This window comes from Phodopus roborovskii, unplaced genomic scaffold (genome assembly GCF_943737965.1).
Source record: "Phodopus roborovskii unplaced genomic scaffold, PHOROB, whole genome shotgun sequence".
NCBI lineage: Eukaryota > Metazoa > Chordata > Mammalia > Rodentia > Cricetidae > Phodopus > Phodopus roborovskii.
The window spans coordinates 373,893-401,478 of record NW_026125791.1 but is presented as its reverse complement, the minus strand read 5'-3'; the positions used below and the strand labels follow the sequence as shown (position 1 = coordinate 401,478).

Below are 27,586 nucleotides of genomic sequence, written 5' to 3'. Positions count from 1 at the left end.
AAATTCTGGGAAGTAGGATAACTGGTGGTAGCATCATTAATTCTAATAAGAACACTAAGACTCACATTGACAGGATAGCTTATCCAAGGATAACAAAACTCGTTTTGGGAACGCATGGACTCCATTTCTTTATCTGCCATATAAGAACATTGAGCTAAATTTAGTCTGCAATCAGACAAGGTAACATTATAGCTATTTGCATTATAGTTTCTTCCATGGTTCTGTGTACCACCAGCATTCTACACGAATGGAATCTACATGACCACAAATTCATGACTTATAGGGAAAGTCAAACCCAGATCCAAGTTCTGTGTCTCCTAAACCTAGCTTCTGAGTCACTGTGGGAAACATACTTTGAAATTTCAATATTCCCTCTCTACAACCCCTTGATGAGCCCACCTTCCCAGGAAGATAAACTTGTCAGTTCACCCAGCCCATCATTGCATAATCCAAAGCCTGATTTTTACATACAATGCCCCTATCTAGAGTGGGTGGCATTGCCTGTGAAATTCAGTCCTGCTTCTTCTATTCAGTGGATGATAATTTAAAGGTATCTATGAAAGGACTTTTGCCATGAAGCACATATAAAAAGAATACCTAAATAATGTCAAGTCATTTTGGATATCAAGAGATTTGAGGAGTTACAGACTTGGACTCTCCTAAAATAACTCTCAATAGGAATTTGTAGCAGGATGATTTATCTTTTTTCTCCTTTCATTTTCCTCAAAAAAGAAATCCAAACTTAACAAACATTTAAATGGTTATCAAGCAGATAATCCCTCTAGTTAAAGAAAAGCCCCCAGTCATTTCACAGTCTTTGGCTAATTCCAGCTCTACAGTCACCCCTTGCAGCAAAAGCTAAGATGTAAACTAGTCCAAACTGGCCCTGTGTGTTAACTAGTTTTAGGTCAACTTGACACAAAGCTAGAGTTACATGAAATGAGGGACCCTCAAATGAGAAAATGTCTCTTTAAGATTGGGGTGTACGCAAGCCTACAGGGGCACTTTCTTAATTAGTGATTGGTGGGGGAGGCTAGCCCATTGTGGGTGGTGCAGTTCCTGGGCTGGAGGTCCTGGGTTCTATAAGAAAACAAGCTGAGAAATCCAAGAAGAGCAAGCCAGTAAGCAGCATTCTCCACGGCCTCTGCATCAGCTCCTACCTCCAGGTTTCCACTCTGTTTAAATACCTGCCCTCACTGTTTTTGATGATGTGGGACTGTGAATGAAATAACCTCTTTCTTCCCCAATGCTTTTGTTCGTTATGTTTCATCACAGCAACAGTAGCCCTAACTAAGACACCCTGGTTCCTAATCTGGTGGTTATTTGCAAGTTTCCTGACCACACACACCCAACAGACTTAGATACCAAAATGACCCACCAAATCAACTCATTTCTGTGTCCCCACTGATCACCAGCTAGACACAAGTCCAAAGCATTGTGTAAGGGAAGGTAAAATTAGAGAGATTATAATTAATACAGCTTCTATTTTGCATAACTTTTTTCTTTGTAGTACAATGTGTATGTCTTCCTTTGGGCCTATCAGAGAAGAAAAAGAACTATACAGAGGACTTCCATCATCATACTAGCCAAATACCTTCCTCCTCCCCACACCAAACCAAACCCTTCAAAGCCCACACAAACTCCACCCAGAGTAGTGCTCACAGATATGGACTAAGATAGAAATAGATACACAGTGAGTTAAAATAAAATTGTTTACACTTGACCGAAAGAAGAATATCTGTGTTCTTTGGAAAAGTTGGCCAATTCTTTATATATGACATCATACTAGTGACATCTACCACAAACCAGGTATTAGTTATAATACTTATTCTAAATTACTGTTTCAAGAAACAGTACTCACATCCACATGTGGCTATGCTACTGAGAACATGAATTGTAGCTGGGGTGGGGAATAAATGATAGGTTTTTATGTTTTATTAATTTAAATTCAATTTTAAATAACTGCATGTGGCTAGCAGCTATCACATTGAATAGAATATAAAAATGTGTGGAGAATTAGCTTGGATGATCAGCATTATCTGAACTAAGTGGTCTATGCTATTCTGATCTCCATGATTTTCAATTTCACATACTCTAATGCAGTCACAGTCTCCAAAATTAACTCATTAGAAATAACATCTTAGCACTACTTTGTACTTACAGACTAGGTACTGGAGCAGAAAGAACAAATTAATTGGTGGAGACTGTGTTTCAAAAGCCAGACTGATTTTTCCCATTTTCTGTAAACAAAAACCATAGATGCATCATGCCTTCCTACCGTGTGTGTGTGTGTGTGTGTGTGTGTGTGTGTGTGTGTGTGTGTTAGGGAATCTGTTGATAATGTCACAGACAAGCAACTAGGAGGGCAAACTAAATTGTGAGGGACTGCAGAGAATGTGTATAGACATCTTTTATTTTCTTCATAGTATGTGTGTATATGCATTTCTCATGTTCTTTCTCTGTTTCTTTTATCTTTTTTGTTAGCTTGTTCAGTTCTCTTTTTCTATCCTTGTTTGTTTGTTTTTTAATATATCTGTGTGTTTTCTTAAGATAAGGAGAAAGAAGGAATAGATTTAGAATCACAAGGGGTTGTAGAAGATCTGGAAGGAGTTGGGGGAGGAGGAACTCCCATCATAATATATTGTATGAAAGTAACTTTATTACAATAAAAAATAAGATTTTAAAAAGTGATCCTATGGGGGACGTTTTGTGAGAGCCACTTTTCCTTTGGCCTATTTTCTTATCTGCAACAGAAAAAGCTGAAATGTATTATTTATTAAACAAACCAAACAAAGCAATAAGCTAACACCTGGAGAAAGCAATAATAAAACAGGTATGCCATGTCTGTTTGGATTAAAATTAATATAAAATCTAAACAAGAGCATGTTAAGGGCCCTCCCAGCTCTGAATTTGGAAAATCTCCATAGAAAATCTGGTGGCTTACAGTTATTGGGTGAATACCACATGACTGAAAAACCACTTAACCTTCTACCCAAGTGGAGCTTTATTAACAGATTCCCCATATAACACATATGTGAGTCCCTATTTTCCTCGGCACTCCTTACTTGGTCTTACTTCTCTACTATTTTGTTTTAAGGCAGAACTCCATTTACCCAAATCCCCATTTCAAACAATGTAGGGAGAAAGAAGTGAGGAAACTGGATGGAGAAGAAAGAAAACAATTGTGAGGGTACGAAAGGAGAAATGGAATACAGTTAACTATAGAGAACATGGTAGGAGTCGAGCCGTTATGTAATGCCCCATGGGGCTGAGGGTAACACCGTTCTTCCCATCACTCAGAAACAGAGACCCAACTAAAGAAGTAAACAAGTAGGGGAGCACCCCCTCACCGCCACATCTACAATGGTGCTATCTTACAGCTCTTTTCTTTGATACCAAATATAAATTCCTCTTCTACCAAATGTCAAGATGCTTGTAAACAACTCACACTACAGAAATAGTAAAAAATCCATATTTTATGTCTCTTACAAACTTACTTATGAATGTCTGGGGAGCCCAATTACATTAAAGAAATGCTAAGTAAAATATCAGTTAGTAATCTTCCTGAGAATAGGATTAGAGTCTGGTCTTGAGTTCAAATATTATCTTTTCTTTTAAATGTACTTGAATGACCTTTTCTCCCAAACACCATCATTACCTCCACATCTAAAGATTGTGTGGAAGAGGATGAAAAGTGACTATTAAAGTCACTCTGCTTCCTAAAGAGACAAAATTTGAATGATAGTTTTGTTTTGTTTTGTTTTTCTTGTGGCCCATAACATTAGCCCAGAAAGCCATTGTGGGACTGTCATGTTATGTTGTTATATTATGTAATGTTATGTTATGTTATGCTATGACTACTATCCAGACATTTACAAATCCTTCAAACTACAATTAGGAGGCTATGTTTACAAAGTGTTGATATGTATGTCTATCCCAACTCAGGTCTTTCATAGTGAAATTCAAAGTAGTTCATTTACCTGGTTTACTTCTTAGTCTTTATCAATTTGTTTTCAACATCAAAATCTTGCTTCAGCATCTGCCTAATAAGCACACACAAGTTTAGCATGTCCTTTTTCTCTTAGGACATAAGGCACTAAAAATAAACGGGCTTTTAAAAATTTTTATAGAATCACAACTGTCATGCTGGAAAGAAACACAGAGAGGGGGCTGGAGGGAGGAAGGGAGGGAGGGAAAGTGGGAGGGAGGGTGAGAAACAGAAAGAAAAGGGAGAGAGGAAATGTGTCTTATCTAAAGATCGAGTTTCACATAATGCCAGTTATATTAGCATATACTGCTAGGATTATCTTTTCCCGCCCACAAATAGCATAACCACCCTCCAGTCATAAAAATCAGAGAGAACTAAGCTGAACAGCACACACTCCTTACTTCCCACCTCAGAGCAGCTGCATGACTTCCTGGGAATTCTATTGCAGTAGCTAGAGATAAACACTCATTTTTATACATATAACCTGCAAGTCTCCAGTTTCCATTCTTCCTCCCTCTCTGTTCCTTCCCTTCCCCCACTCTGCACCAGGAAAGCTAAACTGTGGCGTGGTTTAAGCAGTTTGAGGACTAATCAGAAAGAGGAAGAAGAATCGGTATATATTGGCTAGCAAATGTGCCATGCCCTGACCTCTCTCCTCTTGAAAGAAACTTTCCTGAAGTGCAGGCGCCCTGTGAATGGAGTGGACCATCCAGAGTCTCCAGATTTCTTCTGCAGCTCACTATCCAGGGTTAGCTCTCCAGGGAACTGACAGGGTGGATTTTTCTGAAGATTTGCCTCTAACTTCAGGGAGAAATCTCGGACCTCCAACTCTGACGCTTGGAATCAGCAGGTAAGGAAACTGGATGTATGGAGTAAAGTTCAACTGATTTTACCTAACAGCTCAGAGTTTGGGGGTAACTGCTCTGCCTTATCTGCTTTATATTAGGCTGCCACTCTGAATTAGTTCTGCATTTGGTTCTTGGCCAGAGATCTGATCATCGAATCAGCCTGTCAGCAAGTGTCGCTCACTGCCTCTGCTACTGCAGCAATATGGCAAACAGTCAAGGCAACACACCCCAAGACTCCAGCACCTTTATGGTTCAGTCAGAAGTGCAAAATGGGCCTTAAGTTCCCATCTTAAGGTGGCAGTGGAGCTTCTCTAGTGCAGTGGTAGCTGCCTTTAATGTGGAACGAAAGTGTATAGTGACTGCTGCAGGTAAACCAAACAGTTGAAGGCTGACCTAGACTTTTCCCAAGGAAATTTCACATGTTTCAACTTCTCAGCATCCTATAACTGAGGCACGATGTTTCTCCCTCTCCCACATCTTCAGACTCACTCTGGCTCTCAGTCTTCCCTCCCCCGGCTTTGAGAAGTGAAAAAAGAAACTCAAACAGGTTAAGAAATTTCTTTGAAGCAGACTTCCCTGCTAGAAATTGGCAAGTTGACTAAAGACTACAAAAAGAAAGCCCTCTCAGCTGCAGATAAATAGAAGAAATGTTTATGATCTACTTTGTTTTCTTAAATATATATTTACTATTTTTCCTTATTTTACATATCGATCCCAGTTCCCTCTCCCTCCCTCCCATTCCCTTCCACCCCCTTCCATGGCAACCCTCCTGACTACACAGGGAGGGTGATGCCTTCCAGGAGGGATCATCAGCATCTGTCAAATCATTTGGAGTAGGGACTAGGCCTTCCCTCTTGCCTCTAGATTAAGGGAGTATCCCTCCATGGGAAATGTGCTCCCAAGGTCCTTTTGTGCACCAGGGATACATCCTGGTTCCACTGTCCGAGGTCCCTTAGACTGCCCAGGCCTTCTAGCTGAGACCCATGTTCAGGAGGTCTGAGTTGGTATAATGCTGGATTCCCAGCTATCAGTCTGGGGGTCCATGATCTACTTTGTAACTTAGAATAAAACTCACTAGGTTAACACAGAGCTAAGATATCACACAATTTAATCAAACAGTGGGGCAAGAGCACTTTTTTTTTCTTAGAAGTGTCAGTGATATCCACATAGGCTGGCAGGCAACAGCTCTTTAAATCCAGTGAATCTAAATCCCCGACACTACAATTGTTTTGAAATCAAGGAGGCCAAGCTACCATATATTTAGAGGACAACTAACTTAGATGTGTTTGTAGAGTGGTTTAAGAATGGTAGCAAGCATTTTATAATGTTTTATAAAGTACCATGACCATAGTACATTTTAGCTAAAATTTGGGCCTACACAATTTTAAGTTCATAATATCTGTGCAATCAAGTTTAAGTCACTGAAAAATTATTTCCTGTCATTATTTTATAATTAATAATCCATTGTGACTAAAAGCTACCTGTGCCTACATAGGAAGTAAGCCAAATTAAATATATATTTACATTTATCTCTATTAAAAATACTGTTTCCCATTCTCTGCAAATTCTTAGTATGCTGGTTATTTAGGCCCTACCAAAAAAAAATCTAAGCCATAATCTAATCAATCGCAACCTAAAAGTTCAAAGACTGAGGAGGAAAAGCTGAACCATAGCAATATCTTCCTAATTTACTGTTACCCATTTTCACTTCCTATTACCTGTTCCCTCCTAGCTTTAATCAAACTTTTGATGTATTTATAAACTATCTAAGAAGAAAGATTCTTCTACAACCCACAGAATTACAAATGGCAATTTTTTTTTTTTTTTTTGAGATAGGGTTTCTCTGTGTGGTTTTGGAGCCAGTCCTGGTACTCACTGTGTAGACTGGGCTGGCCTTGAACTCATAGAGATCCACCTGCCTCTGCCTCCCGAGTGTTGTGATTAAAGGCATACTCAAGGGACATGTCAAGCTTTGGGGCCTTGATGCCATGAATGATAACTGTAATAATTTGTCAATAGTATAGCTCTCTATGGACTTCTACTTTTGTATTTTGGGGTGAGGGACAATGCTGAGAATTGAACCCAGGCTTCTGAACATGCTTAGCAACTACTCTACCACTGAGCCACATTTCTAGCTTACCTTTTTCTATTTTACTATTTCTTATGTTTCTATCAAAATATCTCAAATTTATTATAATCCAATAAAGCAAATATTGTTCAAGCTCAATACAAACAAAGTCCTATATCAAAAGTAGGTAAGACACAGCCCCTATGCTTAGGGGAAATTACAATGCTGCTATGACCATAAAACACAAAGGGTGTAACATTGTGAGATAATTAAACCAGTAAGTATGGAGGTAAAATATAGACTGCCTGAAGAAGGCTTTAGAAAGGACATAAAACTTAGGACTATGCCTGTGGTAAATGGCAAAAATACTGCAGTGTCTGAATTCCTGTACCAGAAATAGCATCAGGGGTAAGATTAATACCTACAGGATGCACCAAGAATCTTAACCTGGCTACAATGAACTGACTGGGTTATTTATTTAGTTAGAAATTTAAATTCAATTACATAATTTTCCCTTTCCTCCTTCTAACCCCTCAAATACACCTTTCTTTCCTCTCTCTCTTTCTCAAACAGGTTTTTATTTTTAAATAGTAGTAGTAGTAGTCGTAGTAGTAGTAATAGTAGTAGTAGTAGTATTTGGTTTTTTGAGACAGGATTTCACTGTATTGCTTTGAAGCCTGTCCTAGAACTATCTCTGTAGACCAGGCTGGCCTCGAACTCACAGAGATCCACCTGTCTCTGCCTCCTGAGTGCTGGGATTAAAAACATGTACCACAAACACCCGGCTCAGACAAGTTTATTTTTAACTCTTCCACCCATCAATAACTAGCATATTGTCTCATACACATCATGAACACAAAAATGACCATTAAATACTCTAACATAAACAAACATTGGGGATGTCTGCCTCAAAGTCTCTTCCAGCTTGAATTCATAAGTTCTTTGCAGAGTCCCAGTAACTACTCCAAACTCCCATGTCAAATCCCAATAGGGAGAAATATAGACCAGAGAACTGAAAGTTCATCCTAGCTTTGACTTTGGCTTTCAACCAGGTGCTTTCTTTCTAACAAGTTACCAAATATCAGCATATCTTGGTTTCTTTGTATACAAAATGCCCTAAGATAATGAATGATAGGGGTATTTTTCCAAATATGGTTCAATGACAAAAATGAAAGCAACTTTAGAATTCAAGTTAACATTCAAAAGGTTTTGCTTAAAGTGCATTCAATTCAGAAATAGAAATCCATTACACAACTGAATGCATGTAGAAAAGTGTAGCGCTAATTGCTTCCTACTCTCTATACAACAAAGGGCAAAGTCCTTTGGTGTAATCTAGTTCCAGGCATGCCACTAGCAGTTCATGGCAGCAACTGTATGCTTCAGAGTGAATTCTGGGAATAAAGTAGCATTTAAGAAGTATTTGCTTGATCATACTACTTTTTATTAGCCTGCCTTCATTAAATCTGTTGATTATTACAATCAAAAGCTAAGTATTGGGTAGTAGTAGCACATACCTTTAATCCAAGCACTCAGGAGGTAAAGTTAGTCAGGTCTCTGTGAGTTCAAGGACAGCCTAGTCTACAGGGTGCGTTCCAGGACAGGCTCCAAAGCTACACAGAGAAACCCTGTCTCAAAAAAAACAACAACAACAACAACAAAGCTACGTACCAAAATAAAAATTGACATTAAGTTCAGAATGTAATACAAGTACTCCACTACTGTGTCCTAAAACCATTTGTACAACAGGTAGTTAATCATAATGCAAACCATTTTTCTACAAATAAATATATACATTTAGTATACATAAATATGCATCATATATATATATGCAATATATGTGTCATATATAAAATACAAACGCCTTACAGCTGCTTTTACCCCTTACCTCAATGTCATCTGGGTTTCTAGCCATGTGAACACCTATGTAGTACGATTCAAGTACTGATGAGAAAAACTTTTCTAGCATGATCAAAATACCTGAGAGACATAATCATAGTACTCAGCCCTACAAATGAGATTGATTCACAAGTCAGAGTGCCAATTTGTTGGTCTTTAGTAAGGAAATGCAACCGCCATAAAGCTTGGCACATTCGTTGCAAGTACTGACAAATCCTCATGCCTAGAAAAATCCAGGGGAGGAATAAAGGAAGCCATTTAATCCAGTTAGATAAATACAGACATCATAAGTACATTAATCCATATTACAATCGCGGTCCTAAAACATCCTCAAATTACATTTACTTTTACCTTTCAGAATACTTCAGAGATTGGGAGAGGGCTCTTGTTTAAACATAGTTTGCACTGCAACTGTCTTATTCGCTGTGTCCCACCTCCTGCTAGCGCATCGTGGTTGGTTTCCCTTTCAATAAACAGAATGTCATTCTTTTTATTTTAATGCTTGTGGAATGAATATATTCCAAACATTTGAGGTCCCACTTTAACAGAACTGGCGAAAAAGAAGTTGAGATACAGACTTAAGAAGTCTCTAGGCCACTTTAGGTTTGAGTTATCTGTTTAAATTTTGTTTCTTTGATTACTTGGGTTTTGAGTTTTTATTTTTCATCAATTCCCAGTCTATAAAAAGGAGTAGAGACTATAATTTGGCATAACAATTTTAAAGCCTAAGACTGAATAAGCTTTCTCATCTTTCAGATCAGCAGCCTTTGTTCTGGCATAGGATTATGCTTGTGCTGTCTTGAACTAAAACAGGCTAAATGAAGATGAGCTAACAATAACAATACTCAAACAGCTCTGACACAGCCTATGTTCTTGTTCCAATGTTCCTAGGAAGTCTCTGGGTTTTGTGCAGTATTAAGAGCTGCTTTCCATTCCAAGCTGATTAACATTTATGCTTAATCTTAACTTGAATTTTTATTTAATATAAATTATCTCCTTGATAGCAGATAGTTTCCCTTCCAACATTGAGGAGTCCAAATACTAAGAGTAAGAGGTGAAGAGCATGACTGAGAACTATCGGTGAGCAATAGCCACGGTGTTTCAAGGGATTCAAAATTATTGTTAATTGGCACAGAATAGTCTAAGTCCTTACAAAATGTTTAAAAGCATGTAGATTTTTTATAACAACATATTTCTAGCATTCATTTGATGGGTAGAATTACCCACCACCATCACCACATACCCACAATTAGGCGCTCATCAAGGTTTCTGTAGCCTTTCGCATTTCCCTTCTGTTTAAGTATTACATACAGCTTTGATCTGACTACTATGTGCAGTGAGACACACAGTATCTTCAGCTCTGATTGCCACCACCTAAGGTTCTTCAGAACTTCATAATGTCCTGTTTTTGCAGTCCAACTATCCAAGAGAAGAGCTGCCTATCTTCTTTAAAAATGAAGCTTTTGCAAAAGCAACATCTGAAAGCTGTCACCAGTGCAGTCTCAGCATACCATGAGCTGTCAACAGCAATGAAAATTCAGCTAACCATATCCTTGGAAATACAAAGAGGAAAGAAATTACTTATTGGAATGACGAGATAGGCATGCCATTCTGTCTTCTATTATTATAGCAGAAAGCCATGAAATCATAGCTACAGCTTGACTTTATATGGATAAAACCTTATGAAAGATGGGTTATCTTGCTCCAAACAATCAATATGCATTTTTATTACATACTTTTATAAACGCAAACACTGGGATGAGGATTTGAGGTCACAGTGCTTAGGAAAATAATAACTGGTTTTTCTTCTCCTGTCCAAGAGGATTTCACTAGAAACACAAGATTCCTACATGTTGAAATGTACGATATTAAAATATTGATGGTTATATTATTGGTACAGATAATAGGCATAATTATACAAGTACAAAATGAGAGGAGTGAGGGATTAGACAGTCAAAATCACTATCAGAAGATAAAACCTGAATTCATTCTTGTATAAGTAAGAAAAAATAAGACTTTTATTTCTACAGTGTTTTCAGTTTATAAAACACTCATATTTGTTGGCCTTCCTATTAGTTTGTATACTCATCCAACAAATATTAGTGAGTGGTTGCTCTATCAAAAGAATAACAAACCAGAATCCCTGCTCTCCCTGACCTCAGACTTACAAGATCAACACCACCACAGTATTTTTCATGTCACAGTAATAAGCTATATGGAGACGAATAGGGCACATGAGACTTGCTCAAAGTGGGTCTTCACTGAGCTACACCTTCACAGAATATGTTACCTAGAACTTGCCACTGCCCAGCAGAAATACAGGAAGTATCTGTTGAAGGGACTGAGCCCTGAGTCCCAGCCCGCGCCCCCCCCCCACTTCCCTTTCTATTTTGGCCCTAGCCTAGCTACCCCACCCCTGTTGGCAGCCCTCCAACAGCACACACACAGACCATCATTTACTAGAAAGGTAAAGGAAGTCTAAGGAAGCGTTGAACCCCAGACAATTATAAAAATGCATCCAGCTACTGATTTAATCTTTTGATCTCTTCTGTTTTTGATTTTAAAACATACATCATCAGCCTCACCCAGGCTCATAGTCAAACACATCATTGGGTCTTCAGATTCTTATCAGCCTCAGACTTAGCCAGTTTTGAACTCATGGTCCTCTGCAGTTTTTAAATATTTTCAAGTATTTTTTTCAAGTATTTTTAATTCCTGAACATTGTTACCCTCATTCTACTCCAAAAATATGGCTCGTGCTCTACCTCCTAAACACCCACCTTTAGAAGCTAAACACTCTAATATGAAAAAGCACTCAAAACTTTAGTTATCCCTCTGAAACTGACCAGTTAGGAGGAAAAGTAGAAAAACTGAATAAAGAACACTCACTCTCATTATTGGGCTCATTATCTGCCTAAGTAGGTAGTCACGTAAACAAGAGTACTGCCAGAAAAGAATAATTATCACACAGTCATAGATGGTGTACATGAACATGTACATGGATACATTCATAGGGGACAACTTCAAACTGAACCTTGAAGTATAAGCAATGATGTCTCAAGCTCCCAGGATCATCTCTGGCCATGTGTAAATACAAAAAGATATAGTGTTCAAGTGTCTTCAAGTAGACCAGGAATAAAGAGATAAGGATACTGAATTGAGGTGATAAAACAGAACCAAGTATTTCAAAATAAGACTCAACAGGACTTGATGAAAGATAAGGGTGGGGTGGGGTGAAATATGACTACTAGATTCTATGCACTCATAATTAGAAAGCAACTTGTACAATAAAGAAAAAAAAGACAACAGAAGTCACTTTGGGAGGTAACTTGAGCAGTAAGATGGTTGAAGTTTCTAAAAAATCAAATGATCTGTGCATAGAAGTTGAATAGGCAGCTGAAAATGGGAGAGCAAAATTTAAGCAAGTAGTTTGCTGGTTAGAGATTTCTGTCATCCATATGAAAGTTGATAAACACTGCAGAAGAAAAACAAAGAACAGAAAACTGAGCCAGGCATAGTGGTGCACACCTGTAATTCCAAGACTCAGAATGCTAAGATAGAGTCCAGCCTGGGCTACACAGTGAGACTGTCTCAAAAACAAAACAAAAAGAACAGAGATCTTGACCACAATGACAACCTCAATAGACCATCTGCAAAATCCATTGATGATGAGATTAAGAGAAACAATAAGGATGGATGCGGTAGTGTGGAAGCAGAATTTCTCTGGTTGTCATTGATTCTGGTCCAATGCATGCTGGCTTTCTCATTAGCTGCCTGTCTGCCTGCCTGTTTGCTTGCTTGCTTGCTCGCTCGCTCGTTTGCTCGCTTGCTTGCTCGCTCACTTGCTTGTTGAAACAGGATATTGGGTTAATAATTAAGACAAAGGTGGGGCAAGGCGGTTGTGAGACCTGGTGGGAAAGAAACTACGGAAACAGGGTATTATTCAGAACCCCTGACTAGCCCGGAACACTATATATACCAACCTTTCTTTCCTGAATTCTGGGGATGAAAGGTGTGTGCCACTCTGTTGGACAAATTGTGTGTTCTTGAGCAAGTCATCACCACACTATTTCCAACTCCGGGCTTCAGTTTTGGTACATGTTCTACTGAAACATGATCTCAAAGACCCCTCCAACTCAAACTAGTGACAATTCTTAAAATAATGAAGGACAATTGTCTGTACATGAATTACTAATATACGTTTCTTTTGAAAGCATGGCACTGAATCTTACCAGCCATTCATTGTGTTTCTTCTGTAAATGCAAAGGATTTTACTAACCACTCAAGAAAGAAACTGGGGAAGTAGAATGAGAAATTAAATAGCTGAAAGAGGAAATGTGAAGATGCAATCCCTGTTTCTAAGGAACTTGCAATATAGTTGAACCTACTGGCCTCACTTTCAGCTACAGTAAACCATAATTCATCTGCCACACTTAGACAGTTTTTCTTTTTCTTTTGTCAATATTCCTTTTTCAGTCTACATCCTGTTTTGTAAATTTCTCATTACCTACAAGATGAACTCAACTTTTCTAGAATAGTATACAGGACCTTTATTAACTTTCTGTGACCTAGTTCCTACATTATTCCCCACATTGATTTCTCACCTTTCATCCTCATACTCCCGTCAAGCACAGATGCCCACACTTCCAAATATACACACATACATACAAATAACCTGTCATCTTACATTTCAACTCAGTCAAATTTCCAGATCCCCTAAACATGCCAGGCCTTTTCACACAGCTGCACCTCACTCATCCTCATTGCTTGCCCTCCCATTCTCTTTTAGAAGGCCTTTTCTAACATACATTCACTTCTCATTAAGTATTTTATTATGTTTCATTTTCTTTATGGGGGGGTGGTCTTCTAAGACAGGTACTTCCTATGTAGCCCAGGTTGGCCTAGAAGTCACTCTGTAGCCAACGCTGGAGTTGAACTCAACAATCCTCCATACTTTTTCAAGTTTTCGGATTTTGGGCATAAACCACTATACCCTGTTTATCTATGTATCTATATATTTCCATTGCAGCAGCTGCAGTGATACTTGTTAATACATCTGTATCGTTCTCTAGATTATAGAAAAGTCTTCATAGGAAGAGTTTATATATTGTTTTCAAAGGCATAACAGAGAGTATAGATATATTAAATGGCTAATAAAGTGCCTTTTAATATAACTAGCGTATCACCACAAAGGAGTATGCTATGAAGGATATGGAGGATATGATGTAACAGATTGGCTTAAAGATGGTTTGAATTACATCTGATATGGATGAGGACAAAGAATACTTCACGTATGACAATGTGGCATGAGCAAAGGACAAGAAATCAAAAGACAAATGGAGCTAGTCATAAGGCCATGTTTATAAGCTGTCTATATAACAAACAATGAGGAAGTGACTACAAGGTTAAAATGAAATATTTTTGTACTACTGAATAGTTATTCAAATTGAATTGAGAGCTCATTGGACACCCTTGAAAGCATAAGTGCTGGCTTTGTCTTATGCACAAGTGCTTAGTGAAACACCTTGAGGCATCTGAAACATAACCGTGTGCTGTCATGGAGGCTCACCAGACTATTATCATGTCCAGGTTTACAGACTAATTCTTTATGCTACTTCCAGCAATGGTTTTGTCTTTCTGGGACATAAAGAAAATGGGATTTCATTAGATTTTCTCTGGATGCTCTTCTATCTCTCATCATGAGTAAAAGCAAATTCATTGCAAACATTTTTAATTGAAAATAGATTCTTCTCTCATACAATTCATCTCAAACATAGTTTCCCTTTCCTCCACTTTTACCCATCCCCCACTTCCCCAGATCCACTCTTCATCTGTCTCCCATCATAAAAGAGCATGCCTCTGAGAGACAGCAACCAAATACAACAAAGCAAGATACACTAAGACATGGCAGAAGCCTTCATGTTGAGGTGGGACAAGGCAAACCAACAGGAGAAAGAGTACTAAGAGCAGGCAAAAAAAGAGTCAGAGACACATGCAGTCCCATTGTTAAGAGTCCCACCATACACCAAGTTACCAGGCACAACATATACACAGAGGACCTGGCCCCATGCTTGCCGATTCAGTCTCTGTGGGCCCATATGAGTGCTGCTTAGTTGAGTCAGTGGGCCATGTTCTCTTGGTGTCCTCCATCCCCTCTGACTATTATAATGTTCCTCCCTGTCTTCCACAGAATTCCCTACACTCCTGGGGAAAGAACTTGATGGAAACATCCTATTTAGACTCTCTGTCCACATAATTCCAAACAAACATTTTTAATTGTCAGTTGTTTTGGAGTTTTTGGTTGTTTGTTTGTTTGGTTGGTTGGTTGGTTGCTTGGTTGGTTGGTTGAGGTTTATTTGGTTTTTTTCGAGACAGGGTTTCTCTGTGGATTTGAAAGCTGCCCTGGAACTAGCTCTTGTAGACCAGGCTGGTCTCGAACTCACAGAGATCTGAATGCCTCTGCCTCCCAAATACTGGGATTAAAGGTGTCTGTCACCATCATCTGGCTAATTGTCAGTTTTTAAATTACCACATAAAGTGTTAAATATTATTATGACAATTTGGAACAAACTGTAATTTAATAATCCTCCTTTCCCCCCATCTATCTCTCCCACCCTACTGTTACTCTGAGACCCCACTTGTAACTCCCCCACTCCAGTCTCTTTTTCTCTTTCACGGACACCAAATCGTTTCTTACAGCCTCTTTTAGTAGCTTCTTTTTTACTCAGTAGTTGAGATTCTTTCCAATATTCTAACATGTGTTTCAGTTTCATTGGCTTGTTTAGTGTTCTCATTCATCTTGCTGTGTGTGGAAACATAGTTTTCATCCATTTTCTTTTTATTTAAAATTGTTTTCACACAATATTTTCAGATCTTATTCTTCCCTCTCCCATAACTCCTCCTAGATCCTTTCCACTCACTTTAATGTTTTCTTGTGGGGGGGTGTAAGAAAATACCAAAGCAAAACAGGAAGCTCACTAAAAACAAAACAAAGTCTGTTTTGTGCTGGCCAACTACTCCTGGACATGGGGCCTGCTCCAGAGATGGTTGACATCCCAGTGACATCAATTCCAAACAGCTCTTCATTAAGGCTGGCAACCTCCCTTTCCGGGGATGGGACTTTTTCTGGTTTGAACTGTGCAGGTCCTGTGTATGCTGCCATAGTCTCTGTGAGTTCATATGTGTGTCAGTCCTGTTGTGTCTCGAAAAAGCTGTGTCCTTGGAGTCATCCACCACCTCTGGCTCTTACACTCTTATAATGCCTTCTGCATAGGTCTTTAAGCCTTGAAAATGAGGGTTTGATGAATACATACTATTTAAGGCTGAGTGTCCCAAAGTCTCTCACCCTTTGTCGCTGTCCAGTTGTGTATCTCTTTGTTAATTGTCATTCACTGAAAATTAAGTTTCTCTCATGAACACTGAGCAACGCACTGGTCTATGGCTATAGCAACATGCCATTAGGGATCATTTTATTGCTATGTCCCTTATGTCTCATTCTATGATAGTGACTATGATAGTGACTGGTCTTGGATTCTCATGAAATCCTGACACTCTCAAGTTACTCTTTGCGTAGGATTTTATAATAGACTATGCATTAGAGAAGCAAATTTGAAACTAACACATATATAGTTCTTTCAAAATTTATCACTGAGGAGACTTATACTCTTGCTATAGACTATCAAGAGATTCTGAGGTAGAAGAAAGTGTGAGTGTGATGATTATGGTCTTAATCACAACTAAATTTGCATTTCTGATTTATGAACAAGTTGAAGTTTGCATTCCATACCTACCCTCCTCCTTCTCATCCTCCTTCCCCTCTCTCTTCTCCCTCTCAGCTTCCCCCTCCTTTTCTCCACTCCACTATCCTTCTTACTTTTCCTTCCCATCCTCCTTCCTCTAATTAGCACATTCTTGACTGGTATTTAACGAACTGGATAAATGTATTTGCTAGAAGCCTTAGTAACATCGCCTAATTCATTTAAGTTTTTCAAAGTTATTCAGAGTTCTAACTCCACCCACCAGTTGATAACATCTGGATAATTCCATTTCTTTTCTTTTATCCAAGATATGAATAGCACAGAGGTAGATAGGGATAACCCAATTGCTGTGTTATTCCTGGACCAATAAGAACCACGTGCCATATTCAAGTGTGATTCCTGCTACCAATTCAATGACAAACAAAAACATTAAGATGGATAATATATACTGCCTCTCCTAAATAGATTCAGTTAAACTAAATAAAACACATAGATAGACATAAAACTTCTTTTTACTATGCTATATAGTTGTACTATATGTGTGTGTGCTTTGTTATGCAGAGGAGGAATTTTAAACCAAGATAATTGGTTTGTCTGTTTAAGACTAATTTCTAATTAAGATGCTTTAGCTTTAGTATAAACTTATCATGAGACTATGTATAAACATCTTTCTAGAATAAAGCCGAATATAGAGAGTCAGTATCAACCCCTAGCCATTAAAAACTTATATGGATCTCAATACATTTAGTAAAATTAATTAAATTAGCAGTTTGGATTAATTTAGATAAGCTTCAACAGGCATTTCATCTTATTCTGCTTATGATTAGACCAGATGTTTTTAATTATGAGGGCAAAGCCAATTCAGTCTAATGCATGTTAATTCAATTTATAACTTTCATGTGCCATTTATTTACAAAGCCACAGGGCTAACTTCCAATCTACCCTATCCACTAAGAACAGCTAACTGATTAAGTGTACATGAGAGACATATTACTTGTACTACTGTTTTAGCTACACTTGGGGACATACAGTACAGTTCGATACTTCAGATCAACAGTGACCAACAACAAGCAGGGATGGTGAGCTTCCATCTTAGGTTCTTCTTTGGTGGAATCTTGTTACTTTTTCCAATACTTCCTTTAACACCACAAAACCCTGCCTTCACCTTGTAACCTTCAGCAACATTCTCAGGTTTTGCTATTATTTGGGCTCCTTTGTCATATTTTTAAATGTTTATTTTTAATGACTGATTTTAAATATTATTACATTGTCAAAGGGTGTTTTAGTGATTCTCCTCCCACTCATCTCCCTCACCACCCCTTTGCTAATCCTAGCCCCTCCTCCCTGTCTCTTTTCTCCTTTAATGTTTCATGTGTCCTTTTGCCAATCCCCCCTTCTTCCTCATCACCTATTTGTATCACTCTTGATTTCCTTCCTAGTTTCTTAGACTTTACCCAACTACTACTCATTTATACAAACACACACACACACACACACACACACTCGCACGCACGCATGCACGCACACACTGGGGGGGGAGAGAGACATACCTTTGTCTTTGGTTTTGTTATCTCAATTTTTGCATAAGTGACAACAGGGTAGCAGAAATATTGAGCAACTTTCTCAAGATCACACAGCTAAGTATAGATGCATCAATGATCCAAATGTAGAATTTTCCTCTTCAAAAACTACTATATTTTTTACCTCTATGCCTAGTTTTCTTACCCACTTAGAAAATCAAGGTTTGTTTTCTATTTTCTTGAAAAAAAAATAGTGGTTTGTCTTATCTGTAAGAAGTAGTCTTCATACTACGTACCTGACAAAGAAGATACAATGATCAAAAAGGTGGTTTTTCCAGGGCTAGACTCATCCATTGCACTCCGGATGTTCTACCCCCCTGTGATTTCCCCAGTGTTGGAAACTCAACTGCATAATTTGTGGTATTAGGTGACTGTATTGGCATTCTTCCCAGTTAGGATAAAAAAGAACAAGGAGCTTATTATAAATAATAATATAGACTATAACTGAAAACTTCCATTGACAAAATAATGGGTAACTAAAAGACAGTATAACCATGAAATGAAGTAAATTTCAGCCTTAGAAAAGAAGGAACTTTTAACAGCATGGGCATATACTGAGGGCATTATGCTAAGCAAAGTAAGCTAGTTGTAGAAAAACACTGTATCATTCCACTTACACAAATTACCAAAACAGTCACACTCACAGCATAGAAGAATAAAAGGCAGTTGTCGTGGAATGGGGTACAAGAAGCTACTAGTCAACAAATGTATTGTTTCAATCGAGCAAGGTGAATACATCACATGATCACTTTTTAACACAAAAATATTTATTTTGATTGTATTTATTTCATCAAAAACAGTCTTGCTTTCTTATAAGAACCATATTCAAAGGTAGTCAGATACAGCTGACAACCAGCAAAGATGTCCGAGGGAACTTTGATCACTCTGGAAAAAAGAGCAAGTTTGCTTGCTTCTAAGCATGTGAACTCAAAACTTATCTAAAAACAATGACCTGATTCTGCACTTTGGATCCCAGAAGATTAAGAAATTTTCCAAAAACACACAGGAAATAACAGTTGTCTTAAGTGAAATTTTGGATCTTTACATCACTGATTCCACTTAGTTTAAATAAAACAAATTTAAAAACTTTTTTTTTTAACTTGGGAAGAAAGTGACTCGTTTATCTAGGTTTTAAAGGCCCAAGAACAAATATTGTCCACATTAAGGAAAAGACATACTTTCCCAGCAACCCAAGCTTCTTTCTTATAAACTGTGCAAAGTATATTTCAAGCAACTTCTAAGATCTTGGTAGATAAATAACTGGTCCTAGAACCCTGGAGCCATGTTATCAAGCAAGATGGGCATCTGATACAGATTATAAAAAGGAACAAACAACAATAACTTCAGGGCTTGATGAATTCCAAAGCTAATTGTTTCTCCTTGCCTCGGTATTCCCAAATGTGAAACTGGGCTGACAATGACATTTACTTTGCAGAATTATCTTCAAGGTTATAGAGTGAATGTATGTAATTGTTCAGTGTATAGAGAAAGACAACCTATATGTATGAGTTATTAAAGCTATTTTCATACTGTCAGAACCAGAAGTGTAACTTTGAAAGGGGTAAGCACAGAGAGGGGATCTGTGAGCCCTGGAAAGTAGAGCAACTTCTCATCATAATAGTTATCACTTAGTTTAGAAAACAGCATCATAGAACTAATGTGCTGCCTTTAGAAAACTGGTACATTGTAAATACAGCCAAGACTGCAAACAATTTATGTCCGTGTTCTTCATTGCAGTTATAAATCACTTATATTACATGCTCTCAAGAAAAAAAAAATAGCCCTGATCTTTACAGATGCATTGAGTGATAAATTAGAAGGGACTTTAGAGGTCATAAAATCTAACCCTATTGTATTGCAAATAAGTAACGTTTTGACAGAGAGGAAGTGATTTTCCAAAGATCACTTAATTAATCACCCACCAGAGCCTGAGGTATGATCTGGTTCTGCAGGCACCCCGTCCTTCAAATTTCCAATTGTGGTCTTTCTCCGTACAAGAATTCCCTCTCACTTTAAACACACATAATAAAATTGTACAGAAAAGGTATTAACTCAAATCAACCAATATTTAAAATGTACTATCTACTATGCCCAGCAGGAAATATAAAATTAATAAAATTTGCTTGCTGCTCTGTGCTAGTGGAACTCAAGCAAAAATAATGAGAATTATATTGAGTGATCACAGATGAGAATGACAAAGCAATAAATAAAAATCATCAAAAAAGGCACGAACAACATATCACATCACACCCACATCAAAGTAGAGAAATATTAAATTGGGTTAAGATGGTCTATGAGTTTTTGTTTTACTAAAAACAAAAAAAGCAACCATTTCATTGAGTAGAAAATACCTTTCTGGGAACCACTTAAGTCAAAATAATACATAATTGACTCATACATACATACATACATACATACATACATACATACAAACATGTGTGTGCATGCAGACATATACAAAACTGTAAGCATGTAAGTTGGGCCCTTGTATTCTTACAATATTTCTGAACTCTCTTATTTACTCTGTTAATTCATTCTGTTATTTGCTTTTAATGTATTTAAAGTCTAACAAACAATTACTCTCTCGCTTGTAGGAAAATGCCCTTTCCTATATAAGAATAGAGGTTCTATAAATTTTATTGACTGAACATGAGACAGTTAAAAAAATTAAATGATCTGAATTGGAATCATATATTCAGGGCTGGGAAGTATGGCTCATTGGGTAAGAGCACTTATACAACAGTCAGAACCTGAGTTCAAATCCACTGCACCCATGTAAAAAACCCAGGCATAGCCACACATGCCTATAACCCCAGCACTGGAGGTAGAGGGATAAAGATTTCCTGAGCTTGATGGCCAGTCAATGTAGTCAAAGACACCCCCGGGTTCAATAAGAGACCCAGACATAAGAGAATAAAGCAGAGATTGATAGAGGACTCCTGCATACACCACATACAGCATATGCATATACTACACATGCACACACACACTCACAGAGAGGGAGAGAGAGAGAGAGAGAGAGAGAGAGAGAGAGAGAGAGAGAGAGAGAGAGAGATTGTTGGTGAAGTTGCTGGTAGAAAACGTGCCTAGCATTGGTAAGGGCCTGGGTTTAATACCCAACACACACACACATACACACAAAAATCACATAACTATCCTTTTACTGCAACACCTTTTCTGTATATGGTTAAAAATGGTAGCTTGTAATATTGGCAGAAACTACTATCAGAAACAAGAGTCTGCAAGCAAACTAAAAGAGAAAGAGCTGCAAGTTGTGGGGTCACTGAGTACCGATGCCTGCTATATGCAAAGCAAAAAAGTCTGAGGTAATTCCAGTCCTTTTAAATTCTGGGGTTCAAAGGAACACAGATTGCCCCACACTGGTAACTTGGGGGGGGGAACTACCCTATGTCCCAGACAATGTGACACTTACTCATATGTGCATATACAGGTTAGGCAAGATTATAATTGGACAACCAGCACAGAAATGAATAACTCCTTAGTATACTAAATTTGTAAGGCTGCACTTCTCAGATATGCATTTTTGAAATTCACCAGCTTTCTTTTTGCAAAACTCTAAGGAGAAACTCCAGTTTTGTTTAAAAAATCTATGACAGTGGCAAAATTAATTTTCTTTCAAGATCAGATGAGTAGAATCACATAATTTTATGATGGAAAATATTTTATATGTTTAACATTCATTTAGTGTATCTTTATCAGTATGTTAAGACATGAGAAAAGCAACTAAGGAAAAAAAAAAAACAGTTACTGCCAGTTTTTTAACAAAAGTTTTAGAGCCAGCTGTGAGTAACTCTCAATCAGCAACAGACTCTTGACCAGACTATAGCAGTTTCCAAGGGTTGCCTCCTTACCTGCAGAAAGAGAATAATGAAAGCTGGAGACTCTGTGAAACGTGGTTGTCTAAGAACAGGGTGAACACATTTTATATCTTTGAATTTCCTTTATTTTCTTTTTACTTGCATTTTTTTTTTTTGTCAGTAGATTTCCTTTGGAAAGTTCCAGACCGTGTCTACTTTATAAAAATAAACTGGAAGAAGGTGTTTATTTTATTAACACTGGGACCACACATAAAGAAAAAGTGACAGACTGGGGAATCTTACTGGCAGACAAGAATGAGGAAAGCGATAACACAGCAAAGATTGAGAAGTGCCAAGGGTGCTACTGCGTCAGGAAAGCCTTCCTTTATTAGTTTATGACATATTTGCTGTATCTCATTGATTCACAACAGTACTTTGGCTGGAAGGACACACCCTTGAAGTTTACATATTCAAGATTCTAAAACTATTGCTCTCCAGAACTATATATGTGAAGTTAGTGACCAAATCCAAAAAGTCCTATTATGAGTCTGAGGATCTAGTTCAAGCTCCGTTAAGTCAGTCTTCTTTCAAATAATATTATTCTCCAAGTTAAGAAAAATTTTGTTTGATATTCTAACTCCTATTCCTAGCAAACTAAGTCCTTGGGTGAGAATTTCCAAATTATTCCATCTTTGAACTTTATAATTAAATCTTATAGAGAAAATATAATTTCATAGGAAAAAAATATTTTATAACTTTATATTCATCTTTAGGTGAAAAAGCTGAATGCAGACATCAGCAAACATCTGTAACCACTCATGGTCCCAATTCCGAGTCCCTCTCCCCTTGGGAATGTAAAAAGGGATGAAGGGAAAACAAGGAGTCATGGAAGCCAATGGGCAGCCCTAAATCTGTCAGTATAGCTTTGATGTGCCATCACACTCTAGACCTGTACTTAAGGCTGCTAAGTTCCCATGACCCTTCCGGAATGCTTTTGAGGTCACTAACTCCTTTTTGCAATCTATGATTTCAGCTTGAGTGTACTCTGACGTTGCAACATAAGAACAGAGGCCACAGTAAGAAGGAAACTTTGTGAAGGTACTGCAGTGCCAGAAAGAGGTATGGCTCCAGTTTCAGAATGAACCCTGTTCAATTTGCAATTTTCTCAAGGAAATAATGTTCTTCATCATCTGTGCTGAAATAAAGCCGACACCATTTGTGCCTACTGCTTTCTTTCATTAATCAATTCGTAATTCATTTGCTTTGTGCTAAGGTGTCTTTTATTAGACTTATCACAGCCTCTCCAAACAATTGAGTTATTACTCCTCAGCACTCACTTCCTTCCCCAACTGTGAGCTGTTTGAAGGCAGGACTTGGTTCTTAAGAAATGATTGGCTTCCAAAGGAACTTTCTGTATCCATCTCCTAGGGGGTCACATCATTAGGAAAATCACAGTAAATTATACAAAACCTAATTAAATACTGCTCAGACATTTTATGTCATTATACATGAAATGGCTACTTTACACTAAATGATCTCTACCCCTTTAAAATCTAGTTCTTGTTCAAAGATTCTACAATTTTTATGTCTTAATATAATTAATTGTTTTTGTGTGTAAATAAAAATAAAACCAGAAAACTGAAATTTATAAGGAAGTTTATTCTACTTCAAAGAGCGCTGTGGGTTATTCATTTATTTGTGTACTTTTAATCGTTATGGCTCTATTTGGCATTTTTTTGTTTGAGCAGCTTAGAATTTCAAACTTATTTGTAATTTGCAATGTACGAACAAATAATTTGTGTATCAACAGTATGGGTATTTTTAACCCTTACAATTAAGCTTTATAATTTGGTATCTTAGTACTTTAGGAAGCAATTTGTCTACATCAACTTCTTTAGTTTATGAGGTTGAAAAGACTTTAAATTGTAGTGCAATGAGATGGCCATGCTAAGTTGTTTCAAATGGAAAAATGTACTTTCAAATGATAAAGTTTTTATCATTCCAGTTAACACTGAGCATTTATGGACCAAAATGAGTAACGGGTCCCTTATGAGGTGCTGCCTTATTTATCAACCAGAGAGTCCAGAAGAAAAGATAACACATAGCTGATGTGCCAAACAGAATGAAAATTCTCTACTAGTTCTACCAAGATAGAAATATCTTTGGATGGACAATGAGAAAAGGCATAATCAAGAAGGTGCAATTCAGTCCGAACAATAAAACAGGACAGAAATTGGGTGGTGGGTATGGTTTTTATTTGGTCTGTGTATTGATTGAGCCAAGGTCTCCCTGTGTCCCAACCTTATTTCAAATCCACAATCTTCCTGCATCCGCTGGAATTACAGAAATTTACCACCAAGATGGGCTTGAGAGGGAGCTACTAACTAACTTCCTAGAGGCAATCATTTCACAGTATTTACAGATATCAAATTATCATTTGTGGTGTTGTATATCCTATTATAGACACATTTTTAAAAGCATGTTATGTTGATGTCTCAAATATTGTGAATAAAACTAGAAAGGGGAAAGTTATCTCAAAAATCTCAATAGCACCATCTAGTGCTTCATAGCATAAAATGGCTCAGTTTAAAGAAAATACCTAAAACAGTATCAACAAAAAAGATTAGATTAATTTGGGGAAGTTTCCTTTCCTTTACCCAAATTCAGAGAACCCACAGGAAAAGAAACCTGGAGCACAAATTGAAAACTCATGCAGACATTAGGAATGGTGGGCTGGTTTTTCTCTATAGCCTTAGAATTATTCCTCTTCATTGTTAAAAATTGTATATAAATAGTTCTTGGTGAAAATGTCATTTCAAATGCTAAAATAATATAAATAGATGGAATGGCAAGATGTATAGATAACACATCACAAACACCAGGTGAAATTGTTCCTGGCTAGAAACCTGTCAAGCTCTATCCCCCTACAGCAACTATCAGAGCTGCCTCTTTCCATATCTCTACTATGTGGACAAGATCCATCCTATTCCACACTAGTAGCTCTTGAATTCCTGAGCATTCTTCCAGATACCTTGTTTACCAGAAAGCTATATAAAAGTCAACAAACCAGTAAGAGACTACGTATTGAATTGCTTCCTTTTTGACTCGTGCGCAAAAGAACACCGAAGAAATAAATGACTATGTCTATGCTATCCCATCCCTAGCTGTTGCTAATAAGGTAGTTAGCTGCCAGAATGCCCTTGGATAGACCAAATAACAATCTTTTGCTTTGAATGAACTGTGTATGGCTAAACTCGAAGCTTTGAATACAAGTCTGAGAAGGGAATGAGAATGAACAGCTACAATTTCCTCATCTGACAAGTGTATTCCGATTAATTATACCACTTCTTTCCTCAGAGCCTTAAATTATGGAACAGATTTCTCAACTGTAAATTTCACCTCTCTGGAACTTTTTTCTCATCACTATTATAACTTTATGGTCATTATGTTTCTCCTGCTGTGGTGTTCTATGGTTCTAAATAGTTAATGCCAGATTAAGAATTTCTCCTATGAGAGTGAGTTTCACCAACACGAACTAAATTATTTTCCCTGGGTATGACATACATCCAGAAGACGTTACATAGTTCTCTTTTAGGGGAAATCAAGTATTTTGTGCAGATTTTAGGTACTAATTTTTATAAAGCAATACATTGGTAATTAGATGATTGATGATAATAGATGCATACATGCACACTCATATATGTAAAACTAGTATATTTAAAGTTATTTTATGTAAGTAAAATCATAAATTATTTGAATGGAAATTTTATAGATTAATACTACAGCAGTATGATATGAAGGGGATATTTTACCTGGGTCTTGGGAATTAAGAATTCTGTCGGGGTACATAGATGAGAAAGGAGGAAAAAGTTTGCTTCATGTCTGGAGGACCCAGCCTTCCTCCTGGGGGCAAAGTTCAACTGACTCTTTCTTCATAACCTGACAATTGCTTCCAGCTGTGGTGGATGTGCATGTGAGCAGCACTAATTGGACTCCCCGGTTATTTTTTAAAAAGAGAGAGAGAGAGAGAGAAAATGACCATGAAGTTTGAAGGGAGCCATGCTGGGAAGGGCTTGGAGAGTGAGATGGAGGCTGGGCGTGATCAATATACACTGAATATATGTATGAAATTTTCAAAGAATAATAACATTTATTCAATATTTTAATTACACATAAAAAGTATAGAGACACTGGGAAGTGAATTGATGTGCACAACAATATAAAGATCTAGTTTAATTGACAAAATCTTTTTCACTTGTTGTAGGCACAAAGCAAGCATTCCTAGAGAACATGGATGGATCTGAAAATATGACAGTATCTTCTGCCAGTAATAACACATGCCATGATACGATCGACGAGTTCCGCAATCAAGTGTACTCCACAATGTATTCTATGATCTCTGTTGTGGGTTTCTTTGGCAATAGCTTTGTGCTCTATGTCCTCATAAAAACATATCATGAGAAATCAGCCTTCCAAGTATACATGATTAATCTAGCCATAGCAGATCTACTTTGTGTATGTACATTACCTCTCCGTGTGGTCTATTATGTTCACAAAGGCAAGTGGCTCTTTGGTGACTTTTTGTGCCGCCTCAGCACCTATGCCTTATATGTTAACCTTTATTGTAGCATCTTTTTTATGACAGCCATGAGCTTTTTTCGGTGTGTTGCAATTGTTTTTCCAGTCCAGAATATTAATTTGGTTACACAGAAAAAAGCCAGGTTTGTGTGTATTGGAATTTGGATTTTTGTGATTTTGACTAGTTCTCCATTTTTAATGTCCAAATCTTACCAAGATGACAAAAACAATACTAAATGTTTTGAGCCTCCAAAGGACAATCAAACTAAAAAATATGTCTTGATCTTGCATTATGTGTCATTATGCTTTGGCTTCATTATCCCTTTTGTCATTATAATTGTCTGTTACACAATGATCATTCTGACCTTACTAAAAAATTCAATGAAGAAAAATCTGCCAAGTCGTAGAAAGGCTATAGGAATGATCATAGTTGTGACAGCTGCCTTTTTAATTAGTTTCATGCCATATCATATTCAACGAACTATCCACCTTCACTTTTTACACAGTGAAACTAGAGCCTGTGATTCTGTGCTAAGGATGCAGAAGTCAGTGGTCATAACCTTATCTCTAGCTGCATTGAATTGTTGCTTTGACCCTCTCCTATATTTCTTTTCAGGCGGAAATTTTAGGAGAAGACTGTCTACATTTAGAAAGCATTCTTTGTCCAGTATGACTTACATACCTAAGAAGAAAGCTTCCTTGCCAGAGAAAGGAGAAGAAATATGTAAAGAATAATTCAAATCCATTTCTACATGAGTTTTATTGTGATCAAAATACCAGAAGAAAAATTTGAATATCCATATCACTCTCTTAAGATGTGCATTTATGTATATGTATACAAATATATGTAATCTATCTTGTCCTATGATATGTATTTATACTTAGTTAATTGTGAGATTTAGTATTGTTTTATACTTTCTGCTTTTTTATTAGCATGTTGAAAGTAATAGCATTCATTTGCAGTGATTTTTATATTATAGTAGAAGCTTTGCTCTTAAAACAGACCATTGAAAACAGCTTGGTTGTGACGAAAATATGATATTCATCGGCAAA

At 37.4% G+C, this 27,586-nt stretch overlaps 1 protein-coding gene and 1 non-coding gene across 2 annotated transcripts; both read left to right on the top strand.

Moving 5' to 3' along the window:
- The first annotated feature begins 4,226 nt into the window (after positions 1–4,226).
- Cysltr1 (cysteinyl leukotriene receptor 1) lies at positions 4,227–27,586 on the top strand. Its single transcript, XM_051178658.1, has 3 exons — positions 4,227–4,838; positions 22,989–23,074; positions 26,220–27,586. Exon 3 carries the CDS (start codon positions 26,246–26,248, stop codon positions 27,266–27,268), a length of 1,023 nt encoding a protein of 340 aa, XP_051034615.1. The 5' UTR covers positions 4,227–4,838; positions 22,989–23,074; positions 26,220–26,245; the 3' UTR covers positions 27,269–27,586.
- On the top strand, positions 18,366–18,529 carry LOC127217685 (U1 spliceosomal RNA). Its single transcript, XR_007834110.1, has one exon. It is a non-coding gene; the product is annotated as a U1 spliceosomal RNA (small nuclear RNA).

What these genes read in the sequence shown, in the direction of transcription:
- Cysltr1 (XM_051178658.1), top strand. Translation starts at nt 26,246, where the DNA reads ATGGATGGATCTGAAAATATGACAGTATCTTCTGCCAGTAATAACACA.